At 39.3% G+C, this 20,957-nt stretch overlaps 1 protein-coding gene across 1 annotated transcript in view; it reads left to right on the top strand.

Annotated features, from left to right (window-relative positions):
• Positions 1-19,323, top strand: part of LOC129006203 (cytochrome P450 2C31-like) — an 87,793-nt gene extending 68,470 nt beyond the window's left edge. The window contains 5 exon segments of the mRNA XM_054435651.1: positions 6,658-6,799; positions 8,889-9,076; positions 16,724-16,865; positions 19,087-19,136; positions 19,138-19,323. Of these exon segments, the coding sequence (XP_054291626.1) occupies positions 6,658-6,799; positions 8,889-9,076; positions 16,724-16,865; positions 19,087-19,136; positions 19,138-19,269 (654 nt within the window). The 3' untranslated portion in view covers positions 19,270-19,323.
• Positions 19,324-20,957: the final 1,634 nt, after the last annotated feature.

Raw genomic sequence — 20,957 nt, 5'->3', positions numbered from 1 at the left:
GAAAATTGTTGTGTAGAAATTTCATTGTGTTACAATTATTCTCCATGGGCTAGAGAACATACAGCATGACCTTTAGAATGAGATAGGCATTGGCTGGATGCAAGGTCTCAACACTTACTAGCTGTGTGACATTGGACAGAGAGCTTCATCATTCTGAGACTCAGTTTTTAGGGGAAAAACAACTGTCTACTTTGTAAGCTTGCTAGCAGGTTTAAGTGTAATAATGTGTGGGAATGACTTTGTACCATTTATGATCTTTTACTAAGGCAGCCTTATCCCAACCAAATCCCAAGTCAAGTGAAAAAGCCTCTACCAATAGGAAGAAGGCATAATCTAAGAGAACACTCACCAGGAAAGAAAAGGTGAGCCATGAAAATGAAAAGGTCAAAGAGCCCGAGTGTGTGCTCCATATAGGTTCCAGGAATCACTGATTCCTTCCAATGGTGATCTTGTTCAAATCCCACTACTGACACCATATATATAAACCTAGATACCAAACAGAGAGAGGCTCTCTAAGACAGGTCTTTATAGTTTGGGCCCATGGCACAGGCAGGTCATGGGTCTCTGGCTCCCTGTGACCTTTGCCCACCTTGCCAAGGGAAAATGTGACCCGCCAAAGCAAGAAACTTGAGGGTATGTGTCACCCCATCCCTGGTATCTGCCCAGAGCCTGAGAAGGAAGGAACAGTGATCCTTCAGCTACCTCATAGGGCTGGCACAGGTGGTCAATGCCCTGTTGATCACCCAGCTGTGTCAGGCAACCTGGACCCCATCTGTGGGGATGTGAGGAGGAAAATACAAAAGTCTGTAGGTGGGCACTGAGAAGGCAGATGTAGGAGAAACCGCCAGTCCTTAACTACCCAGTGTTGGACCTGGGGTGGAAAGAGAACATAGTTGGCGATCATATGCACTTACACTCTAGGGTCACAAGCTGGCACTGTAGCCTTGTGTGTGGTTCTGAAAATGAAGACTTGGAAGGAGATCATCACAGCTAATATTTAACAAGCCCCTACTATGTGCCAAATTATTAATTCCTTGCAACAACCTAATAAGCTAGCGATTCTTATTATGTATATTTTATAGACAAGGAAACAGAGACATAAAGAGGTGAATTAACTTGCCCAGATCACACAGCTAATAAATGGTAAAGGCAGAAGAGAATCTAAACAGTGTGGCTGCAGAGCACACATTCATTGATTCAGCAAGTGTTTATTGAGCACCTGCCATATACAAAGCCTTGTGCGATTAAGCAGGGTTATAATTAATGATATAAAAATTACAACTCACTTGCACGTTCTAGAGTTAACATTTTCTTGTTTTGTAGGTTTTAGGCACCGAACTGTGTAGACAATAATAGTGAAATTGATCCCACTACTAATTATGACAGGAATAATGATACATTTAAGCAAGTTGGATGTTTTATATGTTTTATCTCATGAAATATTGACAGAAACTGAATGAAGAATGAAACTTTATTTTTCCCATTTCACACAGAAGGAAATTGAGATTAAGAGGGGTAAAGTAATTTTGCATGGCATGAAGTAGAAATTTGAAGTACAGGGATTTGAAATTGGTCTTGTTCTTTTCTGAGGCCCCCATGCTTTTGACCACTGTAGACTCAAACGTCACCTTGTTTTTCCACTCATTCAACAAACATTTTCTTTTAAGCAAATCAATAAACATAATGCAGCATATAAACAGAACTAGGCCTAGATATTTGACTTGTTGTAGGCAGAACTAGGCCTTCAATTTAGACACCTTGTCCCCTCATTTAGCTAGAAAGTTCAAGAGATCTAGAGTAGCCTGCTGGCATGAGGCTTGCGAACTCATAACCAAAAGTAAATCATCCACATACTGAAGGACCAGAGTGCCTGGACTTGAGAAGTGGCCTAGATCTTGGGCTAGTGCCTGACCAAACAGATGAGGGCCCTAAACCCTTGAGGCAAGACCATCCACATAAGTTGAGATGTGTGGTCTGTGGGATCCTCAAAGGCAAAGAAACTTGGAGTCAGAGTGCAGGGGAATGCAGAAGAAGGCATCCTTGAGGTCCAGAACAGTGAACCATTCTGCTTCCTCTGGTATTTGAGAGAGCAGGGTATGGGGGTTGGGTACAACTGGATATAGAGGAATTACTGCCTCATTGATGAATCTAAGATCTTGCACTAGTCTCCACTGACCAATCAGTTTTTGTACTCCTAGAATTGGGGTGTTGCAGGGAGTGTTGCATTTTCTTAGTAAGCCTTGAACTTTTAAATGTCTAACAATATCCTGTAATCCTTTATGAGCTTCTGGCCTTAAGGGATATTTCCTTTGATAAGTAAAAGTGGTGGGGTCTTTTAGTCTGATTTGAACTGGGCAGGCATTTTTGCCCTTCTGAATTTTCCTACCAATGCCCAGACTTCAGGGTTGATTCCCTCCTCAAGTAGGGGACAACAAATGGGTAACTTGTTCCCCATATTCTTATAGATAATAGCTCCAGCTTTGGCTAATGTGTCTCTCCCTAATAAGGGTGTGGGACTTTCAGGCATAACAAGAAAGGCATGTGAAAAGAGCAAAGTCTCCCAATTACAACTGAGGATGTGGGAGAAGTACCTAGCTGCAGGCTGTTTGTTTCAGGATTCCTCAGATGGTAATGGACCTTGAGGATAGCCGTCCAGGGCAGGAGATTAACACTGAGAAAGCTGTGCCAGTGTCCAGGAGGAAGTGAATTTCCTGGCCCTCAATGGTTAAACTTACCCGGGGCTCAGTGAGGGTGATGACATGAGCTGGTGCTTGCCCTGGGCACCCTCAGTCCTGTTGTTGGATCATCTGGTTGGGGGCTTCTGGCCCAGAGAACCTTTGTCCTCTGGGGCAGTGCACCTTCCAGTGATTTCCTTGGCATAGTGGACATGGGCGAGGGGGTAGCTTGTTTCTTGTTGGACAATCTTTTTTAAGGTGTCCTTGCAAACCACACTGATAACAAGCCCTACCGGGTGATTGGCCTGCTCTATTTTCTGTCTTCTCTGAACCACCAAGGTTTGTTTGTCTGAGGGCCGTGACTAAGCCTGTGGCCTTTCTCTTATCTCACTTTTACTTTTTGGCCTGTTCCTCTTGGTCCCTATTATAGAACACTGATGATGCCAGGTTTAATAATGCCTCCAAATTTTGTTCAGGGCCCAGGGCTCGGTTTTGGAGCTTTCTTCTGATATTTGCAGCTGATTGGGAGTAAACTTATCTTTTAGGATCAATTGACCCTCGAAGGAGTTGGGTGACAGGGGAGTATATTTTCTTAAGGCCTTCCATAGCTGCTCGAGGAAGGCGGTAGGATTTTCTTCTTTTCCCTGAGTTATGGTGGACATCATTGAATAATGCATGGGCTTTTTCCTAATTTTCTTTAGTCCTTGCAGAACACAGGTCAACAGATGTTTGAGACTCCAGTCCCCATGATCTGAGTCTAGGTCCCAGTGGGGATCTATACTGGGGACTCCTTGCTGACTGGTAGGGAATTTGTCCCTTTCTTCAGCTGTCATTCTGTCATTTACTTTGCTAAGATACCAGGTATCTCCAAACTCTCGGGCTGCAGCTAAAGCTGTATTCTTTTCATTAAAGGCCAGGGTTTGATCTAACAAAAGCATGACATCTCTCCAAGTGAGTTTGAAGGTTTGCCCTAAACCCTGTAGGACATTTATATACCTATCAGGATCATCTGAAAACTTCCCCAGGTCTACCTTGATCTGCTTTAAATCAAAGAAGGAGAAGGGGACATGTACCTGGGTTGGGCCAAATTCCCCTCCCCCTACAGCTTGAAGGGGACATAACTGATAGCCCAGGGGGTTTTGTGGTCCCTTGAAGATTTCTTTGCTTTTTTCCTTCTGGGTGGAGGAGATTAGAGGAGGCTTATCATTAATACGAAGGGGAGCTGTAGGGAGGCTAGGATATGGAGGTAAGCTGAGAGGTCCTACTGTGGGATGTAGATTGCAAGCTTTGCATGGTTGTAGATTATCCTTCAATGAAAAGAAAGCTTGGACGTAAGGTATTTCACTCCATTTGCCTTCCCTCTTACAGAAAAGGTCAAGCTACAGGATAGTATTGTAATTTATACTTCCCTCAGGTGGCCATTTTTTCCCATCAGAGAGAATATTGGGGCCAGGCCATAGTGCAGAAAAAAATAAGCCACTTCTTTTTCAGGATTTGCGGGTCAAATTGGTACCAATGGCTTAAGATGCATTTCAAGAGTGAGCCTGTTAATGCCTGAGTGTTTCCCATCTGAAAGAAAAAACCACCTGTGGTTTTTTTTTTTTTTTTTTTTTTCCCTGCCCGAGAACCCACAACAGTCCCTGGACCCTGCTGTTTGGAATAGCTGTGCTCACTGAAGCACCAGCAGAAACACTAGTTTTCCTCCTAAGCCACAAAGAGGACTGAGGAAGGTCTGATTTAGTGGCCCTTACTGACGTATTCTCAAAAACCTGCACCCTTGTCTTTCCTCTTAGACCACAAAGAGGACTGAGAAAAATTGGATTTAGTGGCCCTTACCAACGCATTCTCGAAAGCCTGTTAGAGTCCTAAGTGTTTTCTCCTGTTGGCATTGGGACCTTACCCTTGTCCTATAAAGATGATATGTCTCAAAATGGAGTAGAGGGCCATACCTTGAGGGAGGGAAGGGATCTCCAGGGTTGGAAGAGTTATGCCTTATGTCCTCACTTCTCATCATGTGAATAGGAAAGATATCCCCCCAATTATGGAGTCTATAATTTCTGAGGCTCCCTATATCCTAACTTTGGGAATAGCCTTTGTTAGGCCTACTTGTCTGAGGAGGATCCTAAAAGGATAGGTGGTATTAGAGATAGTCCCCCGCAATGGGGCTTTGGGCAAAAATTATGTCTTTCTGATTGGTGATCCTGGGTGCCTAAAGAAGGGAACAGAGCCCCGAAATTTGTACTAGAAATTATTATAGGAGAAACTAGAAGAGCACCAAGGGCAGGGAGTGGTTTTTAGAAGCGGGACTAGCCTCATAGAAGAGAGGCGGGAGGAAGTTGGTCTGACAGGCGTTAGGACCCAGGAGGCAAGGGTCAGGATAGACAGGAGAGATGGGCGAGTCTTGCTTGGGCAACATAACTTTGAGAGTTCCACTCATGGCTGCAGGGTCAACCAACATTTTGTCAGGACCCCGGATCTTAATGGCTTTCCTCTCTGTCGACCCTCAGCTCAGCCCAGAAATACAGGAAAAGCAGAAGCTTGTTCCAGGCAAACCAACACTCTCAACTCTGAAGACTCGGGGGTTATTAACCCTTTCCCAGAAAGGCTTACACCCGTGTCTTTAGTCTGGTGGCCGTGCTAGTCACTTTTAACAGGCCAATAGCTGCCTGGTGTTTAGCCCCCAAATTCTAAGGAAAAGTAGGACACAATAGCAAGTGAAAGGGATCTGAGGGTACTCACCACATGGCAATATCCCGGACAAGCCCGAAGATGTATCCAGAGTTGGTTCCTTCTGGTGGGTTCGTGGTCTCGCTGACTTCAAGAATGAAGCCGCAGAACTTTGCGGTGAATGTTACAGCTCTTAAAGGTGGCACAGACCCAAAGACTGAGCAGCAGCAAGATTTATTGTGAAGAACAAAAGAACAAAGTTTCCACAGTGTGGAAGGGGACCTGAGCGGGTTGCCACTGCTGGCTGGGGTGGCCAGCTTTTATTCCCTTATTTGTCCCCTCCTATGTTTCATTTCTGTCCTATCAGAGTGACCTTTTTTCAATCCTCCCCACGATTGGCTACTTTTAGACTCCTGCTGATTGGTGTGTTTTAGAGAGCACTGATTGGTGCATTTTACAATCCTCTAGCTAGCTACAGAGTGCTGATTGATGTGTTTTTACGGAGCGCTGATTGGTGCATTTTACAATCCTCTTGTAAGACAGAAAAGTTCTCCAAGTCCCCACTCGACCCAGGAAGTCCTGCTGGCTTAACCTTTCATAATGACTGATGGAGTTGGAAATAGTGCTGTAGTTTGGGCATGCTTAGTTCAGAAAGCTTGAATGAAAAATTAGACATAATGAAATAGACAATAGATACTAGAGTTGACAGTGATTAGCAGTGATGACTTAATCAAAAGTACATTTGAAAGAAATTACAGGCCAGGCATGTTGGCTCACACCTGTAATCCCAGCACTTTGGGAGGCCAAGGTGGGTGGACCACCTGAGGTCAGTAGTTTAAGACCAGCCTGGCCAACATCTTGAAACCCCCACCTCTGTAAAAATACAAAAATTAGCCAGACCTGGTGTCATGCACCTGTAATCCCAGCTACTTGGGAGGCTGAGGCAGGAGAACTGCTTGAACCCAGGAGGCGGAGGTTGCAGTGAGTCAAGATCGCACCACTGCACTCCAGCCTGGGTGACAGAGCAAGCCTCTGTCTCAAAGAAAAAAAAAGGAAAAAAAATAAGGAAATTACAGAGGAACTGATTGGCTCTAGTGGGTGAGAAGGTGAAGAATCAGAAAGTACTTGAAAGTTTGTAACTCTGATTTTATTTTAACAGTTTGAAGCAATCCTAACAGTTCACCTAACATTATCTTCACCCATAGCATACTCTAATGTGTGGTTTAATTTGCCAGGTACTGATGTTATATGGGATAGTATTGTGTTACCTGAAAAGCTTTTTATTTATTAAGTAATTTTAACCTGTCAATGCTAGGAAAAACACAATAAACATTCTGAATTTACCATGGACAACTTGATTGCTACCATATGGGATCTGCTTACTGCAGGAACAGAGACAACAAGCACCACAATGAGATATGGATTCTTGCTCCTTCTGAAGCACCCTGAGATCTCAGGTATGATCACAGATGATGGGCAGGATCAAATTTTAGATAGCAACTGACTGAAAACACTGGTAACCACCCCACCATTTACTTGCCAACACAATGTACAAGAACATTTTTCATCTTTAGTACATCTATCTACCATTGAGTGGATTCAATTCAAATTAGTTCCTAGTTTAAAAAGAGAATAAAATGTTTAAATAATGACAGAAATTTTAAGGGCAGAGGTCATTATTCTCTCTGCTATGGTGCAGGATTCTTGATTTGAGTTGGAACAGATGCAGTAACAGTTGTCTCAGGATCTGGAAAAAATAGCCTCCCTCATTCCTTCAAAAGATCTCACTTGGTGTGCCTTCCATCTTTCGATAAATATGTTTTTGTCAAAAGATATTTCTACCCAAATGCATTTGGAATGTAGGGATTCACTCAATAAAGTTACAATCTTTCTCCACCAGACGACTCACTCTCAAGAGTTATGCACCCCTTCCCAAAGTGATTTTCTAGAAAACCCTTTTGGATAAACACCTTTTCCCTCATAAACATAACTTCTCTTTCAAATTAAACTTTTTCATTTTTCTACCTCTTTTTTACTGAGTCTTAATCTAAGAGGATGTTCCTTTCACTACTGTATCATGTTTTGTGATTTGGTGCATTGAGACATATTTAGTATGATTAAACCTCATGAAGCTTATCTCCATGATATCAGCACCATTTTTTTCCACTGTTTAAGGTCCTTTTGCCCTCCCATTATAAGTAGGAGATGTTTCCTGAGTACTGAAATTTAGAAACATAGCCACAAAATTATTTTGCTACATTGTGAGATATGGTGCTTCTGTTTTTCTTTCAATTGACACAGTCTTTGTCAGCCAAATAACTTCCCTAGCTTTTGTATGACCTATGTTGATTATGACCAGAATTAGTATATGACATTCCTCCCCAAACCTTTCAAGCTTTTGCACATTGCAAACACTCAACCTGTGTTATATTTCCTATCACTTCCATTTTCATTTTCCATTTGGATTTTTTCTTAAGTCACGTCCACATATATTTTTTTCTATCTTCATCCCTTACTGTGCCATTCAACTGAGCGTTTCAATTTTATAACTAGTTCCTGACCACCTTCTATCTCCCCTCTCTTCTATATTAAACTCCATTCTCTCAGCCTGAGAAGGGGATATTTAAAACGTGCCTCAAATTTGTTTTTATTTTTGATGGCTATCGAACTACAGAATTTGCACCTGCTCTATTACAAAGACACATTCTTCAGGTAGTACATAAATAACTTTTAACTAAAGCAGCAGTGTGGCATTGTTATTTTGAAAAGTGAGCTATAGATTTTAATAGCAGTGGCTTAGAATTCTGATTCTACTAATAGGTGGCTTGTTTGACCTTCAGACATGATTACTCTCCATATCTATGGTCCCTTATCTGTTCAAGGGGGATAAAATGGGAAAGACCACATATTCCCTGAGCATCCTTAGGAAACTTTATTTGCTTCTCTGGACTTGTTTCTTTGTAAAATACACGAAATAACACCTAACACATAGAATTTTTTGAAGAATTATAAAGTAATATAATGAAAAGTGCAGTACATCTGTCCTATATTATTAATAGCTTCTAAATAAATGTTAACTTCTTAATTTTCTGTGCTGTCAAGTAAATATCTTATATTTTTCTATTTATTAAGCATTTTCTGAACTGCACTGTGTAGTTCTAAGATTATTGAAACTTACTGAATCTTAAATATTTAGGATAAAATTGATATACAAAAAATGGTTTAACTACATGGCCTTCAGTGATTCTTCAAGATCCCAGATCTTTGAGTCTGTTAAGAAAAAGTACACAGAGTAGGGAATCAGAGTTGAGAACTGAATGTTGTGGTGCAATTGTATTTCATACCTGCATACATTTAAGTATCTAATAAGCTTTCAGTTTGCCCAAGAAATGCAAACTATGTTTCTTTTTTTTCTTCTATGGAGGTAGTGACATGTAATTTTCCATCTGCCCATCTCCAACTACAATGAGACAATGATGAAGGGATCAAACAAATCGTACTTCAATTTTTTTTATTTCACATAAATTCTGATTTCTGCCTTGCCAGCTAAAGTGCAGGAAGAAATTGATCATGTGGTCGGCAAAAACCAAAGCCCCTGCATGCAGGACAGGAGCCGCCTGCCCTACACGGATGCTGTGGTGCATGAGATGCAGAGATACATTAACCTTGCCCCCACCAGCATACCCCATGCTGTGACTCAAGACATTCGATTTAGAGAATACCTTATTCCAAAGGTGAGTGATATTATGTCTATATCCTTCCTTAGGAGTCTTAGGGCATCAAATATCATAGCAGTAGAAATGTAGATTGCCTAATCTTCTACAGGTATGGCACAGTCATAACTCAGGCATCCTACCCTATGACCACAAACTTCTTTCCTTCTAGTTTCTGATGCAAGTTTCTAAATATGATAATGCTTTGACTCCCACAGGATTTTCGGTGCTTTGAAAGCTCCACACTCTGCCTGTCCATTAGCCCAATGTGCTATCCTATCCCTTGCTTTCAATTTTATGTTTTATTACTCTTACCAATTAACTGGTATCTTATATCCCCACCTCCTTCTCTATTATCCCTATCATTTACTTACGAAAAGTCCAGTACAAACATCTCCTTCCTCCCTGCCTTATTTTTGGCTACTGATCCCTGCTATAAAGAACCATGTAGCCCAGCAGATCAATACTGTTGTCATCAACCCCAAAAATGTTGGTTTAATTTTCATCAATGCCAAATGCATTCTCAATCTTACCCAACAATCCAGCTTTATAATCTAACTCACAATCCACAATGACTTTCAACCTTGAACTCTTTCCAACCTTTCATCTTCTTTTTATTAGGCGACCTGCTTTTCCTCCATCTCACAGAAAAAAATCAGTCATTGGAAGTGGACTCCTCTACTGCCTCCCATTAGATTTACATACATGGCTACATTCACATCCTTTGATTCTTTTTCATGTCAGTTGCTGTGACAGAGTGCTGTCTTTTGATCTAATATAAGCTGTTTTAACTGTGGCATGGATCTCTTCTCTCTACTTTTCCGATTATCCTCCTTAAATAATTATTTCTTCTTCCTTCCTCTTCATCCTTTCCCCTCTTGCTGGCTCCTTTTTATCAGCCTGTGAGGATGATCAATTCTCTGTCTTTTTACAATTTACGATTGACACATTATAATTGTACATATTTTTGGAGAACATGATGTTTTGAAACATGTGTGAGTTGTATAATGATTAAATCAGGATAATTAGTATCTCTATCACCTTGAACATTTATCATTTATTTGTGATGAGAGCATTTAAGAACCTCTCTTCTAGCTATTTTGAAATACATTTCTAGTAGTGCGTTTTCATCCTGCTGATAAAGACATACCTCAGACTGGGCAATTTACAAAAGAAAAGAGGTTTATTGGACTTACGGTTCCACATGTCTGGAGAGGCCTCACAATCATGTTGGGTGGTAAGGAGGAGCAACTTACATCTTACATGGATGGCAGCAGGCAAAAAGTGAGCTTATGCAGAGAATCTCCATTTTTAAAACTATCAGATCTCATGAGACCCACTCACTATCACAAAAACAGCACAGAAAAGACCCAACCCCATGATTCTGTTGTATTCCTCCGGGTCCCTTCCACAAAACATGGGGATTATGGGAGCTACAAGATGAGATTTGGATGGGGATACAGAGCCAACCCATATCATTCTGCCCCTGGCCCCTCCCAAATCTCATGTCTTCACATTTTGAAACCAATCATGCCTTCCCAACAGCCCCGCCGAGTCTTAACTCATTTCAGCATTAACTCAGAAGTCTACAGTCCAAAGTCTCATACGAGATAAGACAAGTCCCTTCACCTATGAACTTGTAAAAACAAAAGCAAGATAGTTACTTCCTAGATACAATGGGGTTACAGATATTGGGTAAATACAGCCATTCCAAATAGGAGAAATTGGCCAAAAAGGGCTACAGGCCCCACACTAGTCTGAAATTCAGCAGGGCAGTCAAATCTTAAACCTCCAAAATGATCTCCTTTGACTCCATGTGTCACATCCAGGTCACGCTGATATAAGACATAGGTTCCCATGGTCTTGGGCAGCTCTGCCCCTGTAGCTTTTCAGGGTAAAGTCTCCCTCCCAGCTGCCTTCATGGGCTGGTGTTGAGTGTCTGCACCTTTTCCAGGTGCATGGTGCATGCTGTCAGTGGATCTACCATTCTGGAGTCTGGAGGATGGTGGCCCTCTTCTCACAGCTCCACTAGGCGGTGCCCAGTAGGGACTCTGTGTGTGGGGGGCTCCCACCCCATATTTCTCTTCTGCACTGCCCTATTAGAGGTTCTCCATGAGGACCCTGACCCTACAGCAAACTTCTGCTTGGACATCCAGACATTTCCATATATCTTCTGAAATGTAGACAGAGGTTCCCAAATCTCAATTCTTGACTTCTGTGCACTCTCAGGCTAAACACCCTATGGAAGCCTCCAATGCTTGAGGCTTGCACCCTTTGAAACCATGGCCAAAGCTCTATGTTGACCCCTTTCAGCCACATCTGAAGTGGCTGGGACACAAGACACCAAGTCCCTAGGCTGCCATAGCATGGGGACCCTGGGCCCAGCACATGAAACCACTTTCTCCTTCTAGCTCTCCAGGCCTGTGATGGGAGGGGCTGCTGCAAAGGTCTCTGATATGCTCTGGAGACATTTTCCCCATTGTCTTGGTGATTAACATTCTTCTCCTCGTTACTTATGCAAATTTCTACAGCCAACTTGACTTTCCCCTCAGAAATCAGATTTTCTTTTTTATTGCATTGTCAGGCTGCAAATTTTTGAAACTTTTTGCTGTTTCCCATTTGAAACTGAATGCCTTTAAGAGCACCCAAGTCACTTTTTTTTTTTTTTTTTTAATTTGTGATAGAGTCTTGCTCTGTCGCCGAGGCTGGAGTGCAATGGCACGATCTCAGCTCACTGTGACCTCCGCCTCCTGGGTTCAAGTGATTCTCCTGCCTCAGCCTCCTGAGTAGCTAGGATTACAGGCACCCACCACCAAGCAATCACCCCTTGAATGCTTTGCTTCTTAGAAATTTCTTCCACCAGATACCTTAAATCATCTCTTTCAAGTTCAAAGTTCCAGAAATCCTAGGGCAGGGGCAAAATGCTGTCAGTCTCTTTGCTAAAACACAACAAGAGTCACCTTTGCTCCAGTTCCCAAGTTCCTCATCACCATCTGAGACCATCTCAGTCTGGACCTTACTTTTCATATCATTATCAACATGTGTTGAATGGCTTGTCAAAGAAAGGAAGAGGTTTATTGGACTTACGGTTCCACATGATTGTGATGGCAGCAGGCAAAGAGCAAGCAAAGAGAGAGCTTGTGCAGAGAAACTCCCATTTTTTAAACCATCAACTCTTGTGAGACTTATTCATTATCACCAGAACAGCATGGGAAAGACCAGCCCCCATGATTCAGTCATCTTCCACCAGGTCCCTACCACAACATGTGGTTATTATGTGACCTACGAGATGAGATTTGGGTGGGGACACAAAGCCAAACCATATCAACATTATTGTTAATGCTAGTCATTCTAGAATGCAATATAACTGCAAAACTTATTCCTTCTCCTTATCTGTAGTTTTGTATGTGTTAACCAACATCACACTTTTTTCCCCCTCTTCCCATCCTATCTGTCCTCTGGTAACCACTGTTCTAGTCTCCATTTCAATGAGAACACTTTTTAGAAATCACATATGAATTTAATGACAGAGTGTTTGTCTTTCTGTGTCTGGAGGTTTTTTCAATTCATATATTGTCCTCCACATTTATTCATATTGCTGCAAATGACAGGATTTCATTCCTTTTTATGCTGAATAGTATTCCATTGTGAATATGTACCTCGTTTTCTTTCCATTTTTCTGTTGATGTACATTTAGACTGATTTCAAATCTTGGCTATTGTGAATAGTGCTGCTATAAACATAGGCAAGTAAATATCTCTTTGACATACTGATTTTATTTCCTTTGACTATATACCCATTAGTGGGATTACTGGATCATACAGTAGTTATATTTTGAATTTTTTGAAGAACTATTATGCTGTTTTTCATAATGACTGTACTAATTTATATTCCCACCAACAGTGTGTAAGGGTTCTATTTATTTACATCCTGTCCAATACTTGCTATCTTGTTATTTTTTGGTGGTGGACATTCTGACTGGAGTGAGGTAATGTCTCATGTGGCTTTAATTTGCATGTCTCTGATGATTAGTGATGTTGAACAATTTTTCATCTATCTGTTGGCCATTTTTATCCTTTTGATAAATGTCTTTTCATGTCTCTTGTCCATTTTTAATTTGTTGATGTTGTTGAGATGTTTGAGTTCCTAACATATTATGGATATTATCTCCTTGTCAGGTATATAGTTTGCAAATATGTTCTCCCATTATGTAAGTTATCTTTTTGCTCTGCTGATTGTTTCCATTGTTGTGCAGAAGCTTTTTATTTTCTTGCAATCCATTTGTCTATATTTGCTTATGTTGCTTGCACTTTTGAGGTTTTAGTCCCCACATTTTTGTCTACACCAATTTCATGGAGTTTTTCCCTATTGTTTTTAGTAGTTCTGTAACTTTGGGTATTACATCTAAGTCTTTTTATGTATTTTGAGTTAATTTGTTTATATGATGAAAGATAAGGGTCTAGTGTCATTCTTCTGTGTGTAGATATACAGTTTTCTCAGCACTATTTGCTGAAGAGTCTGTCTTTTCTCCTTTGTGTGTACTTTTCATTTTTGTTAAAAATCAGTTGGCTATAGATGTGTGGGCTTATTTCTGGACTTTCTAATCTATTCCATTGGCCTGTGCATCTCTTTTTATGTCCATGTCATGTTGTTTTAGTGCTTTGTTTTATATATATATATATTATTTCTATATATATATTATTTATATATATATTATTTATATATATATATAAATAATATATATATAATTTTTATTTTATTTATTTATTTATTTTTGAGATAGAGTCTCATTCTGTTGCCCAGGCTGGAGTGCACTGGTGCAATCTTGGCTCACTGCAAACTCTGCCTCCCAGTTTTAAGTGATTCTCCTGCCTCAGCCCTCTGAGTAGCCGGGACTACAGGCACCCACCACCATCCCTGGCTAATTTTTGTATTTTTAGCAGAGACGGGGTTTCACCATCTTGGCTAGGCTAGTCTCGAACTCCTGACCTCAAATGATCCACCTGCCTCAGCCTCCCAAAGTATTGGGATTACAGGCATGATTATATACAGGTTGTATATTTTGAAGTGAGATAGTATGATGCCACTAGCTTTGTTTGCTTTGCTCAAGATTGCTTTGTCTACTCAGGGTCTTTTGTGGTTCCACAGAAATTTAAAGACTGTTTTTTCTATTTCTGTGAAAAATGTCATAGGTATTTTGATAGGCATTGCATTGAATCTGTAGATTCCTTTGGGTAGTATGAATATTTTAAGAAAATTTCTTCAATCAGTGAACATAGATATCTTTCCATTTATTTGAATCCTAAATTTTTTTCAATGTTTTATAATTTTTATTGTAGAGACCTTTCACCTACTCAATTCAATTTATTCTTAGGTATTTAACTTTTGTTTTCTTGCCTGAACACGGGGACTTCTAGTATTATGTGGAATACAAGTAGTGAAAGTGAATATGTTTGTCTTGTTCCAAATCTTAGAGAAAATGCTTTCAGTTTTTTTTCCTGTTCAGTAAGATGTTGGCAGTGGATTTCTTCTACATGGCTTTGTTATGGTGGAGTACATCCCTTTTATACACATTTATTGTTTTTTTATGAAGGGATGGGATGATGAATTAAATCAAATGCATTTTCTATATCTACTGAGGTGTTCACTTGGTTTTTGTCCCTCCTTTTGTTTATGTTATCTATCTCATTTATTGATTCATGTATGTTGCACCATCTTTGCATCCCTGGGATGAATCCTACCTGATGATTTGGAAGAATCTTTTTGATTTGTTGTTGGATTCAGTTTCCTTGTATCTTTTTTTTTTTTTTTATGGTATTTCACTCTTGTTGCCCAGGCTGGAGTGCAATGGTGTGATCTTGGCTTACAGCAACCTCCACCTCCTGAGTTCAAGCGATTCTCCTGCCTCAGCCTCTCAAGTAGCTGTGATTAGAGGCATGTGCCACTATGCTTTGCTAATTTTGTATTTTTAGTAGAGATAGGGTTTCTCCATGTTGGTCAGGCTGGTCTTGAACTCCCAACCTCAGGTGATCCACCTGCCTCAGCCACCCAAAGTTCTAGGATTACAGGCATGAGCCACCACGCCTGGCCTACTTGTATTTTGTTAAGATTTTTTGCATCTGTGTTTTTCAGAGACATTGGCCTACAGTTTTCTTTTTTTGTTGTGTCTTTGATATTAGGGGAATGATGGCCTCATAGCATGAGTTTGGAAGGATTTCCTCCATTTCAATTTTTTGGAAGAATTTGAAAAGAACTTTTCTTGGTGTGTTTTTAAATGTTTGGTAGAATTCAGCAGTGAAGCCAAAAAAAATATTCTTCGGCTTTTCTCTGATGGGAGATTTTTATTATTAATTTAATTTTGTTACTCAATTATTATCTTGTTCAGATATTTTAGTTCTTCATGATGCTATCTTGGTACATTATATGAGTCCAGAAATTTATCCATTTCTTCTTGATTTTCCAATTTGTAAGCATATATTTGTTCATAATAGTCTCTAATGATCCTTTGCATTTCCGTGGTCCAGTTGTAATGGCCTCTTTTTGGTCTTTCATTTTACTTATTTTGGTCTTCCCTCTTTCTTCATAGTCTAGCTAAAGGTTTGTCAGTTTTGTTTATCATTTGAAAAAAAAAACCAAAACTCTCTCTTTCATTGAGTTTTTTGTATTTTACTTAGTTCCTATATCCATTTTGTATTTTATTGATTTATGCTATCATATTTACTATTTTTGTCCTTCTACTTCTTTTGGATTTGGTTCATTTTTGTTTTTCTAGTTTCTTAAGTTTCAATTTTAGATTGTTAATTTGATCTCATCCTCTTTTTTTAATGTAAGAGTTAATTGTTTTAAACTCTATTCTTAGTACTGCTTCCACTGGATCTCATAGGTTTTGGTATGTTGTACTTCCATTATCATTAGTCTCAAGAAATTGTTAAATATTTCCTCTTAATTTTTTTCATTAATTCAATGGTTCTTTCTAAGCATGTTAATTAATTTTTAGGTATTTGTATATTTTCTGTTCTTGATTTCTAGTTTTATTCACTGTTTTCAGAAAAGAAATACTTGATTTGATTTTAACTTCAAAAAATTTGTTGAAACTTGTTGTGTGGCCTACCATATGATCTATCCTAGAGCATGTTTCATGCGCTGTATAGAAGAGTGTGTATTCTGTAGCTGTTGGGTGGACTATACTGTGCATACCCGCTAAGTCAGGTAAAAGGAACAGTTTAACACCATTGTTTGTTGGTTGATTTTTATGTCTGAATGATCTGTCTATTGCTGAAAATAGGGTGTTAAGTTTTCTACTATTATTGTTTTGGAGTCTATCTCTCCCTTTAGGTCTATTAATATTTGCTTCATGTATTTAAGTGCTTTGATGTTGAGTTCATGTAAATTTACAATTTTTATATCCACTTGATGAAATTCCCCTTTATTACTATATGATCACCTTCTTTGTCTCTTTTTACAGGTTTTAATTTAAAGTCATCCCTGGGAATTCATGGGGAATTGGTTGCAGAACTCCTTGTAGATACTAAAATCCACGTACACTCAAATCCCATAGTCAGCCCTGCAGAATCCATGCATACAAAATGTTGGCCTTTCATATCCATGGCTTTTGCATCCCATGAACACTGTATTTTGATCTGGTTTCTCTTTTTCTCTTTCTTTCAGGGCACAACAATCTTGACAGATCTGACTTCTGTCCTGTATGATGACAAGGAATTTCCCAATCCAGAGAAGTTTGACCCTGGCCACTTCCTGGATGAAAGTGGCAACTTTAAAAAGAGTGATTATTTCATGGCTTTTTCAGCAGGCAAGCAAGCTTTCTTTTTATGTTTAAATCAGGGGTCAAGTGAGATAAGGAAGGGCTCTGCATGGAGGCTACTCTGGGCTGAACAATTTGCCATTTGTATGAGGCCAGGGGTGCCACTCCCAAAGACCAGGTTATTTCTCATGGGATTGGTGACTATGCTCATAGATTCTGCTTCCTGATTCACTATGGAGGTCATCAAAAGCTCCTCCTAAAAGTCCAATTCTAGTAAAACTTTTCTTATTTACCCCAAGAAGCCAGTTCACTTGATAAATTTCACTGAGCACCTTACATATAGCAATCCTATGCTCAGGTCCAGGCATACAAATGTGAATAAGCATTAGATCTTCCCTCTAAAAGGAGGGAGAACAAATGAACAGATAATGAAATTCCAGTGTCACAAATGCTATGCTCGAGGCTTCTTTGGGAGTCCAGAGAAAGGGAAGGAGGAAGGGAGAGAGAGAGAGAGCGAGCGAGCTCCAGAATATTTAATTGAGAGAGGTAGGGGCAGAATAGAAATTTTCTTGCAAGAAATTACATTTGAGTATCTTCCCTCTGTTTTTAATGGTCCTGGAAAGAAACATGCAGCAATGTCAAAAAGGTTAATAAAAGATAATTTAATAAAGAGATCGTTTTGAGAAGTGTGGGCCAAACAAGGGGAGTAACAAAATGTGGGGAAGAACTCAGGACTCAGCAAGAAAATATTACAATCCTAGATTAAAAGATTCAAAGGAAGGAGAGTATTGCTGGAACCTGAATAATGAGCAGATTCCTCATGAAGAATGAGCAGATTCTCTTGATGAGATTTCTCATCAAGAGAAGCATCTATAGGTAGAGGAATGTTGCCACTGTCAAAACTAGCCTGGCAGGGTAGGATGGAGGGAACAAATACTCTGAACTTTTCAACATCTGAGCCTCTGAATGTATCCAGAACCCAGAAGGAAACTACCTCCTGGGTTAATGCAGTTCTTAGAGGTCAGTTTCCTGGGAAGAGAAAGGCACACGACATAGACAAATACAAAATGGATCTGGAAAAAGGAAGAAGTGGAGAATATTCAGCACACTCTGAAGAAGTAGGAGGAGGATACGAGGGTAAAGGACATTTCCAACAGAAATAACTGAAACAGAGACAAAAATAAGAGATTTGCTCCTGTTTAATTATATAAGAAAATAAGTATAGAGCAATCCTTGATGTTGTGGTCCCAAGGTTATGTGCGTTGCCCAGAGAATCTCAAAAAAAGCCATCGCTATGTGACTTCTTATCTCCTTTTCTATTTTTGGAGCCCACTATTGCACCATGAGCCTGCTCAAGACTTCTATTCATTTCACATGGCTTGCAGGCCAGCTTTTGTCCTGACACTGTATATTACTGTGTGCATTACAAGATCTAAGGGCTTACCTTAAGAGTTTATATTCCTTTCTGTAAAACAGATGAATAATTTACAGTTCATGTGAAATATAGTGTATCAGAAACATTAATGAATGTTGTGGAAAACAGATAAGAGGGTGAATTGTATGTCCCGATGTATCAAAGAAGTTTGCATAGAATAAATAACATCTGAGCTGAATCTGGAAGCATATGGGGACTATTGGCAGGCAAAGCAGAGTGGGAGACCATTCCAGGTAGAAGAATACCTGGAATCTGAGAGGAAACTTGAAATTGCCAGTCTGTTTGGGGAGTGGTGAATGATTAGTAATGGCTGGGGTGAGGGGAACTGGGTGGAAGATGTGGAAAAAAATGATGCCCTAAGCATTGCCTGTGGCTAGTTGGTGACATTTCTTTTTATACTGGCAATAATAAGCACTTGACAATTTTTTTAAAGCAGGTATGTGGCAAGATTGATTATCCTTTAGAATCCAGACAAAGACAAATAAATCTATTTATTTGTCAAGTGCAGGGTCAGAAGTATATGGAGAAGTAGATACAGTGTTGTGTATCATGCCAGTTGGGAGAGATATGTGTGTGTGTGTAAAGATGTCACTGGCAAGCAGCAGCACAGCAGTTCCAATGTGCATGGACAGAAAGATTTTTTTATATAGTACATTCACAGAAAAATATGCTAAAGAAATGAAAAAGAAACCAGGTTTGGGTGTAAATAGAAAAAGCTGTGGGGTCATTAGTCATTCATTAATATATTTCTTCATTCCGTATTAATTTCAGCCTCCCTGTATGCTAACTCAGCTAAAGAATTAAATGAGTAATGAACTTGTGTGCTATTTTTAGGAAAAAGAGCTTGTGCTGGAGAAGGCCTGGCCTGCATGGAACTGTTTTTAATTCTTGACCACCATTTTGCAGAATTTTACCTTGAAACCTCTGGTTGATCCAAAGGATATTGACATCACCCCAGTTCACAAAGGGATTGGCACTGTACCACCCTTCTATGAGCTTTGTTTCATTCCAGTCTGATAAAAGGTCAGGCTGCTAGATTGCAGAGCAAGGCCCTTGAGCCTCATGTCAAAAAGGCAGATGTTTCCTGGCCTGTGTGTCAACCATTATCTACTCCTTCCTTAATAGCAGGAAGGCCATCTCTGAGCCCTATCTCTTTTAATTTTACCCATCCTTCAAATTCCATTCCAGTTTTTCCTGTATGAAAGAAAATTTATTGTTTAATTTCCAATAAAATTCTGTTTATAACTTAATCTTAAGTTCATAGGCTACATTTTATCTGTAGTGCCTATGCAATGGGAAGCACCCTATAAATGCCATATTTTGCTTTGCTACCACAAATGAGAAATAAGAAATTATCCTATGAGATTTTTAAAAAATGTTAAAAGTATTAAAACATGAGCTTTATTAATCTCTCACTCCTGTCTAACAGTCTAGGGGAATGATCTCTTGACAGATTAGCTTGTATACTTACTTTCTTTCCCCAGTGGTTATTAAAATATAATTACATGTGTATATGTGTATGTGTTGGATATATATGTTGTGTATGTGTTTATTTTTTGCATTTATGTGTATGTGTATACATGCAGGCAGAAAAGAAAGGAAGTCATTCCAGCCAAAAGAAATAATGTGAGATAAACTTGAATTAGCCAGTCTGTCCAAGGATATCCTTTCTTTTCTCCCTCAGTGGTTAAATACACACTTACAGGGGCACACACAGATGTACAGACATATTAAGGCAAAGAAGAGAGGAATATGTATTTGAACATACACAAACAGAAATATGTGTGTGTGGGTTTATGTGTGTATGTAGAATATAGCTGTGATTTGGAGTTGACAGTTATGTAATAATATATCATAGATATTTTAAAAAGCAATATAAAGAAATTTAGTTCATGATGTCCTATTGGATGTCTATTCCATATTTTCAGAATTATTTCCAGCTTCAATGATGTTTAGATTATTTTTGAACTGTTTTTAGTACAAATGCTACTATCCGCATACATCTTATATTGTTTTTATACTATTTCTTCAAGGTGGTTTTATAGGTAAGAATGGCTGCACCATAACGTATATAATCTTTTACTTTTCATAAATACTGGAATATAGTTCACTAAAACTCATGTATGTGTTTACTTTTCTAACATGAGTATAATAGAAAGACTATGTCCCCAAATTAGTGTAAATACTGACGATTGAATTCTTTGGTAATTGTAATTTTGGGTTACCTTTCATGGATTTTTCAAGTAGTAAATTCTATCATCTGCAAGTAGTATTTCACTGTAATGACCAGAAGTTTTAAGAAATAATATCTACTGAATATCTTTGTCTATATCTGTTTCTGTCTCTGTCGTTCCCTCTTGGTTACTCATCTCTCTCTCACATAGACATGCAAATATGTATTTTTATGGAAAATGATAAAAGTTGTAAAGATTTGTGGAGCCAAGATAACACAGAGTTTAGGAAATTCATATTGGCAAGCCTGATATTTTATGCAATTTATCTCTTGAAATGATTGCTGATTTGAAATCAGCAGCTGAAAAACTGAAATTCTGACTATAAAATTTCATTTAGAATCTTCAGAATTGGAAAAGAATTTCTGGCAAATTCCCAGAGTTAGAGGAAATTAAATGGAGTACAGAACTTTTCAAGTAAGAAACACCAAGTAGGCACTTTTATTTCAGTTGAAGCCTAAAGGCCATTATGAA

The sequence above is a fragment of the Pongo pygmaeus genome, chromosome 8 (genome assembly GCF_028885625.2).
Source record: "Pongo pygmaeus isolate AG05252 chromosome 8, NHGRI_mPonPyg2-v2.0_pri, whole genome shotgun sequence".
In the NCBI taxonomy this organism is placed as follows: Eukaryota; Metazoa; Chordata; class Mammalia; order Primates; family Hominidae; genus Pongo; species Pongo pygmaeus.
Note: the sequence above shows the minus strand (reverse complement) of the source record. Positions and strands in the feature narration are given on the sequence as shown.